This window comes from Gadus morhua, chromosome 4 (genome assembly GCF_902167405.1).
Source record: "Gadus morhua chromosome 4, gadMor3.0, whole genome shotgun sequence".
Lineage (NCBI taxonomy): Eukaryota > Metazoa > Chordata > Actinopteri > Gadiformes > Gadidae > Gadus > Gadus morhua.
In genome coordinates, this window is record NC_044051.1 from 40,552,883 (window position 1) to 40,561,115 (window position 8,233).

General features: G+C 49.2%; 1 protein-coding gene across 1 annotated transcript; it reads right to left on the reverse strand.

Moving 5' to 3' along the window:
* Nucleotides 1-301: 301 nt before the first annotated feature.
* On the reverse strand, nucleotides 302-7,881 carry mrps9 (mitochondrial ribosomal protein S9). Its single transcript, XM_030354956.1, has 11 exons — nucleotides 7,743-7,881; nucleotides 7,014-7,181; nucleotides 4,668-4,730; nucleotides 4,193-4,223; nucleotides 3,913-3,992; nucleotides 3,423-3,508; nucleotides 2,738-2,813; nucleotides 2,454-2,622; nucleotides 1,699-1,807; nucleotides 897-1,066; nucleotides 302-584 (listed from the first exon to the last, which is right to left on the reverse strand). The coding sequence occupies exons 1-11, from the start codon at nucleotides 7,839-7,841 to the stop codon at nucleotides 493-495; spliced, it is 1,143 nt and encodes a 380-aa protein (XP_030210816.1). The 5' UTR covers nucleotides 7,842-7,881; the 3' UTR covers nucleotides 302-492.
* Nucleotides 7,882-8,233: the final 352 nt, after the last annotated feature.

Here is an 8,233-nt window from a genome sequence, read left to right on the forward strand (position 1 = left end):
CTGTCCTGTCTCGAATTATAAACTCTTGATCCATTAAAAAATGTGTACACATGCTAATTCATAAATTGCATAGTTTTATAGTTCCAATTATAAAACAATTTAAAAATATCACGCTGACCTCTGTAAACCCTTCGTTTCACTTACAAATAAAGTAGTTAGGATAGGCCTACTTTAATTGTATTAACAATACTGTGTACTATAGCTCTCAATAATGAAGACTTGTAGCTTGTGTTCTACAGGCAACACATGTAGATCTCCCACCCGTTTCATTTCCATCCAAATAAAAAACACGTAGCACCTCTAGTATGAAAAACAACTTAATTTATTGATAAATCCACAGTAAACCACCGGGTTCGTTCGCGCCGTGGCCTCGCCCGCCCTCTAGTGACCGAGGGACGCCACGGTTAATTTTTCTTCACACGTCTTCCCCGAGTTCTGCTCACACGTCCCGTCCGCCATTGTTGTCCTCCGTTTTCCCGCCAATTATGTAAATTAGCGTTTCTTCCAGGTGAACTTCCTACGGGCGCCTTCTTGGCCGGGCTTGTCCCTCTCCCTCACCCTGGGGTCAGGGGTCAACAGCCCAGCTGAGAGAGAGAGAGACAGAATTTAAATTTTTAGAAGTTATTTCACTCATTCACCCTGACCCAGACAGACAGACACGTGAGAGACAGACAGAGAGGGGAGAAGTGAGAGAGACAGTCAGACTGACAGGCAGGAGAAATGAGAGGGAGACAGACAGAACAGGGGTCCTTATGAAACCACACACACACACACACACACACACACACACACACACACACACACACACACACACACACACACACACACACACACACACACACACACACACACACACACACACACACACACACACACACACACACACGCCCGCCCACCTTGTCTCATGTTCTCCACCTCCCTCTCGGACAGGAAGCCGAGCAGCGCCCGGGAGATGGCGAGGCGCACCGCCCCGGCCTGGCTGGACCGCCCCCCGCCGCTCACCTCCGCCTCCACGTCCAGGCGTCCCAGGACCCCCGCGAACTGCAGCGGGAACATCACCTGCTCCCTAGTAGGAGACCCCCCCGGGGACAGAAGGAACACCCCATCGCACGAGAGGTCACGACCCTTTCCGCGTGGATTTCGACGGACGGGAGGTGTTGCGGGCGCGTTCCAGATGCCTCGTACATCGGGACGCCCCGAGTTGTGACGTCATTTCCTGCCTCGTAGCACTTATAGCGTTCCGGTTTGTCTTTTGTGAACGGGTCATGTCGTTGGCTCGTCGTTGTTTGTCGTTAGCTACATTAGCCTCTTTAGCAAACCAGCTCGAAAAACAAACAACGGAGTTTTACAATGTTTTGCACGCATAGCAAGACCGCGGAGTGTATAAATTGGTGAACGGAGTAAAGTAGCAGTGTAAAACAACCAGCGTGTTACAAAGAAAAATAAATCTCTTTACGGGCGCAGCCATTTTTGTTGTCGAGTCGTACGGTCGGCCAAACTGAACTCGGTGTACTCTCATAATCTCATAATAAATCTGGAACACGCCCGTGTGTGTGTGTGTGTGTGTGTGTGTGTGTGTGTGTGTGTGTGTGTGTGTGTGTGTGTGTGTGTGTGTGTGTGTGTGTGTGTGTGTGTGTGTGTGTGTGTGTGTGTGTGTGTGTGTGTGTGTGTGTGTGTGTGTGTGTGGGGGGTCTCCACCTGTCCTGGAACACTGGGAAGTAGGACAGCAGCTCCGACCCGTTGACGGTCGCACGGCCCGACCCTCCGTCTCTCAGGACCACCGAACTGTTGGAGGTCTTCCTCCGGCCTGCACACACACACACACACACACACACACAATGTGTCAATGCATGGCACTGTGGGGTGATTGTAACTTTCATTGTGGCTTATGCATTTCAGGGTGCTTGGGCGTGTGTGCTCATATTAATGCGTGTTTGTGTTTTTATAAATGTGTACATTCATGAATGTGTGTGTGCGTGTATTGAGTCACTAAATGCATGCAGGTGTATATATGTATATGTGTACGTGTGTTCATAAATGTGTGCATGTGTATATGTATGTTTATTAATGCGTATATGCCTGAGTTTATGAATGTGTGTGTTTTTATGAATACCTGTGTGTGTTTATGAATGCGTGTGTGTGTGTTTATCAATTTGTGTGTTTATAAATGAATGGGCGTGTGTGTGATTTTATAAATGAATGCGCGTTTGTATGCGTGCACGTGTGTTTATGAATACCTGTGTGTGTGTGTTGATGCCTGCGTGTGTGTGTTTATGCCTGCGTGTGTGTGTTTATGCCTGCGTGTGTGTGTTTATGAATACCTGTGTGTGTGTGTTTATGACTGCGTGTGTGTGTTGATGCCTGCGTGTGTGTGTTGATGATTGCATGTGTGTGTTGATGCCTGCGTGTGTGTGTGTTGATGCCTGCGTGCGTGTCTATCCGTGTGTGCGTACCCTCTGCCGTGCTGAAGGCCCGCCCCTGGGCGTCGGCCTGCAGCGCGGCCACCGCCTGCCTGCTGGCCTGGGCCTCCAGCTGCTGCCGGAAGCGAAGCACCCAGCCCCCCTCGGCCCCCGCCTGGGGCAGCCCCGCAAGACGCTCCATGAGCTGGAGGAACCGCTGGTACTGGACACACACACATATAGACACACACACACACACAGCAGTTAGACACACACACACATATAGACAGACACACGTCAATAAGACACACACACACACCACGAGCAGAGGGTCTTACGTCGTGATCCGTCACAGTCTCCATCACGATCCCCTCCAGCTCCTCCTTGATAATCCACCTGCTACTGCCCAGGGAGCTGACACACACACACACACACACACACACACACACACACACACACACACACACACACACACACACACACACACACACACACACACACACACACACACACACACACACACTAGAAGTTAACTTGGCCCACCCCACAGACCCCACATTAAAGACACACAGACATCATTATGGCGCACACACAAACACACATAGACACACCATGAAGACATACACACACTTGTACACCATGAAGACATACACAAACACAGACACACCATAAAGAGGCACACACACACACACACACCATTATGACGCACACACACATATAAACACATCATACACAAACACAGACACACCATAAAAAGGCACACACACACACTATTATGACGCACACACACATATAGACACACATCATACACAAACAGAGACACACCATAAAGACAGACACACACACACACATTAACATGAACAACTGAGTTGGGAGAAGAGATGTCCGAGTGACACACACACACAAACACACACAGAGCCACACCATAAAGACACACACACACACACACACACACTTTACATGAACCACCGAGTTGGGGAAGAGGTGTGTGTGCATGACAGGAGGTGTGTGTGGGGGTCTCACAGGGGCTTGGTGTCGGAGGCGAGCAGTCCTTTGGCTCTCAGCCGGTCCTGCTGCCTCTCCAGGCTCTGGATCTTAGCGTAGATCTCCTACAACACACACACACACACACACACACACACACACACACACACACACACACACACACACACACACACACACACACACACACACACACACACACACACACACACACACACACACACACAGGAAGTTAACTTGGTAGCGGATAACATGTAAGCAGTTAGAGGGTAGCTGGTGGAGGACAGAAGCTAGGTAGTAAGTGGTTGATCTGTGCTACATTTTGATTATTCACATATTTTTTGATTATTTAATTGTTTATTTTCCATATCCATTAGGTTTGACCTTTGAAATGAAAGAAATGGAAAGAAAGAGGGATGGACATTGGGAAGACCTGCCCCACACTGCCCTCTGCTGGCCTTTCTTATGTACTGCAGTCACGGCGGTATAATTGCATACACGGGCTACTCACGTGCATCAGCGAATAGTACGACTGTTTGCCTGTGTAGAACAGGAAGTGGAAGGGGCGTCCGTCCTCTCCCCATTGGACGGCTGTGGGTGGAGGTGGCGGGAAGAGGGAGATAAAGAACCAAGCATTGACAGTGTCCGAAGTGCATCTAGAGCCCCTTTGAGACAGGCGTGAGTGAAACATAAACCTTGGTTCAACAAAATGCTATCAGAAACTGCTATGTTTACCGGGTAATTAATGCAGCAATGTGTGATAGGGGTGCGTGTGAAAACATGCATCATACCTCTTTGTCTGGGGAAGATCTCTTCTGGATGCTGGAGGGAAACAGGATATTAAACACCAGAATTAATACACATGGAGAAACCAAAGAGAGACCAGGATTTAAGTAAATATAATAAATTAACTGAAGTATATATTTTTTTTATCTGGTGGATGTTTGGTAAGCATCTACTTCTCTAGTTTCAGCTACCAACCTCTATGCTATTATACTAGTAAATCAAGTATTTGAATATCCTCGCATGGCGCTGGTTGAAGCTTCAAAACGTACTGTATTTATATATCTCCGTATCAAAACCACGGAAACGTAGCAGTCATTTTATGTTAAAAGAAAATATAGTTATACTATTTAATTTCAAAACTATTAAGGAAATCTACGATTTGACACTGGGCCGATGCAATAATAACAGCAACATAATAATAATAATTACGACAATAAGGGGGTTTAAGGTCATGTGACTGTCGCAGCCATCTTGATTCACCTTCATCAGGGGTCGTGCCCTCTTCTCAAACAGGCCCGAGGGGAAGAGGTAGGCGATACTTCTCTGTGGGGGAATGGAAATGTTAGATACTGTGGTTAAACAAAGGGAGGGACGAAGGGGTGATGGAGGGAGGGAGGGGGAGAGAGAGAGAGAGAGAGAGAGAGAGAGAGAGAGAGAGAGAGAGAGAGAGAGAGAGAGAGAGAGAGAGAGAGAGAGAGAGAGAGAGAGAGAGAGAGAGAGACAGATAGAGAGACAGATAGAGACAGAGAGAGAGACAGAGAGAGAGACAGAGACAGAGACAGAGACAGAGAGAGAGAGAGAGAGAGAGAGAGAGAGAGAGAGAGAGAGAGAGAGAGGAGAGAGGAGAGAGACAGAGAGAGAGGAGAGAGAGAGAAGGAGGAGAGAGAGAAGGAGGAGAGAGAGAAGGATGAGAAAGGAGAAGGAGAGAGAGAAGGAGGAGAGAAGGAGGAGAGAGGAGATGGACAGAGAGGAGGAGGAGGAGGAGGAGGAGGAGGAGGAGGAGGAGGAGGAGGAGAGAGTGAGTGGCGGGGTGGCGGTCGCGGTGGGTGTCCAGACCACAGCGTAGTGAAGCTGACAGGAGCCAGGCCGGTGCTTCTGGCCCCCAGCTGCTCTCCAGAGTTCAGCTGAAGGGGAGGGGGGGGGGGGGGGGAGGTGGCCGGGTAGGAGCAAGGTGAGAGGAGAGGGGTGGAGGCGGGGGGGGGGGGGGGGGGGGGGGGGGGGGGGGGGAAGAATGGCGGGGGGGGGGGGGGTACAGTGAACAGAAGATTCGGAGACAGGGTAAGACTTGGAGCTGACAGCCACCAGTTCACCCAGAGTTCACCCTCGGACTACACTCGTCTCAGGATCATTAGCGCCACTACAGATGGTGTGTGTACACGCACACACACACACACACACACACACACACACACACACACGCACACGCACGCACACCGAGCGACAGCCGCGGGCTGTTGCCTTTAAGGTTGTCACGGCGACAGAAGGAGGGGTGCTGTGTCGCCGTGCATGTGCGGACGCGTCAGGATGTGAACAGGAAGACAGGTGGAGAGAAATAAGGATGCCGGCAAGTACAAAGAGATACAGGAGAGACTGAGAGAGAGACAAGAGGGACGGAGCGAAGAGAAGAAAGGAAAGCAGGTGGGATAGGAGAGAGAGAGAGAGACAGAGAGAGTGAGAGATGAAGGAGGGACAATGACAAAGAGAGAAAAATGACAGAGTGAGGGGGCAATCTGGACATAAAAAGGAAAGACAGAGACGGCAGGGAGACACTTACAATCCTAGTACTTGCATCTCTACCCTCCAAGCCACCGATACAACCGAGTCAATAAACAACCTGCTACTTTATAACTGAGGTGGGTTTTAAATCCCGGTGTCTGAAGACTGTTGGCGTCGTAGAGTAAGACGCCCTTAACCCTGCCTGCTCCCTACACTTGGTATAAAACGGGTCTCTTAATCATAGATTGATGATGCTGATGATGATGACGACACAAAGTAAACATTTGGCGTTCAGCCAGCCGTTTCGGTTGGCTCGTGTTGTTCTCGACGGCCACAGCTGGGTCGGGGACGGGGATGGGGATTGGGGGGGCGTGACGATCGTGAGGGGGGCTACGCTACGTCCCACCGCAGTCAGCCCGCATTTCCAGGCATCTGTGGAACGGGATGCTCGCCGCCACATTAGCTTTCACAGTCCGCAGCCGGACAGCTCTCTTCATTAGGCCGGGGGAGCTCTGGGGAACGCACCCGGGGGAGGCTGGGAAATCAAACGCAGACCGCCCCAGCTATGGCGGCGCCAACAAACTGTGGCGTGAATTCGATGCGTGCGAGGGTCATTCGAGGCGCGTCTGTGTCCGTTTGGGCGACACCGCGACGGATATCTTCCCGGAGGCAGCGTGTTAGCTAGGACCGGCCTGAGCCCGCCCACACACACACACACACACACACACACACACACACACACACACACAGACGTCGGATAAACGCTCCAACCAAGAGTAACTTCCACTCTTCCAGCAATAATAGAGATCAGCAGCAGACCAATGGAAAAGCTGAACATTTGGGTTGGCAGATTATACATTCTGACTAAATCCTTATGCTATATACCATTTAATCATTTATCAGACGCTTTGATCCAAAGAGACTTCAGGAGCAGACAACGGTCAGGGCGTATCTTGCCGAGCTGTTTACAAAGCAGGTTTGGTTTCTCTATACCCCATACAGCATCGTAACATCCCTTATTATATTTAGGCAAACTATAGACTTGCATGTGTTCATGTTTACACACACACCCACACACACACACACACACACACACACACACACACTTACATCTATGTCCTCTTGTGCGAAGTTTTCGGGGTCTTCCCCCATCATGTTGGCCAGGTGCCGTTTGCCGATGTTGAACTCCTCCACCTGCTTCTGAATGAACTCCACCGTGAACTTCTCCGGTCCGGCCGCAGCCAGGTTCTTCCGGTGCAGAGCCGAGCTGGAACATATCTGTGGAGAACAATGTCTTTACTGGATAGAACCAATGCGTAATAATTGATCTATTGCCAACCTCAATGATGCATACTCGATTAATATTGCATTGATTACTGATGAATAACTTGTACATACACAATGCCAATTGGGCATTTTCCATGAAGAATTCACGACTGTGCCGTTCGTTTTGCCTAACTTACTATTATCAGTGCACTGATGTGCATTAGCAGGTGCTACAAAAAACAGCGGACGGTTGATGGTGGTTAAACATACCGTGCCTGACTGTCACGGCGAGTGTAATAACATCATATCATCAACGATAAGAGGCTTTTCGCACGATTCACGGCAGAGCACTGCAACATAGCATGCCAGCCATACACTGTTGATGCAGTGCAGTGGATCAATGTTGAATTAAAACCTAGAACACATAACAGCCCATCGGTTGGGGGGGAGACGGTGCTCGGCTCAAGGGCATCAACACACACTCCGACGAGCTTCTACGCGTCGTAACACTGTCTTACAGGCTGTCATTACACTGTAACACTGGTTCGAACTGACTGCAAAGTCTGGGTTTACCTGTCGGCTCAATCGGGACTTGATCATGTTGATATTAGAGGCGCAAGTCCCACATTTCCCGAGGAGAGATCCCACGGTGCGCGCACAGGACGCCGCCATCTTGGCAGATCAGCGCTGAGTCAAATACCCCGGAAGTGGTAAGCAGCTGTCACAGAGTTGAGTTTCCTTACGCGTATTAAATTAATTATTATTATTGCTTTATTAGTTTGCATATAGTATTATTTTATTTGACGAAAAGTATACAAGTAAAAATAAATACTTGCATCAAAGAGTGCATCAAACATACTTACAAAAAAACTAAAATCTCACAATAATGTTTCATCAGTAAATTTCAGCTGATGGTGTGTTCCTGAATCCTCGGACGCCAGCCTTCCGAGTTGCACATTTATAGGGTGGTTGTCTTTGTGATTCTGTCATGAAATTTTCTAGTCGTTGTTTATTGTTAGCTACATTAGCCTCTTTAGCAAACCAGCCCGAAACCAAACATTACA

Bases quoted from the DNA above. Each gene is read 5' to 3' on its own strand.
- mrps9 (XM_030354956.1), bottom strand. From the start codon at position 7,841: ATGGCGGCGTCCTGTGCGCGCACCGTGGGATCTCTCCTCGGGAAATGT. The intron at 3,993-4,192 runs GTATGATGCATG...CTCCACCCACAG, and splicing joins GATCTTCCCCAGACAAAGAG to CCGTCCAATGGGGAGAGGAC. The intron at 1,067-1,698 runs GTGGAGACCCCC...GTCTCCTACTAG, and splicing joins TTCCCAGTGTTCCAGGACAG to GGAGCAGGTGATGTTCCCGC.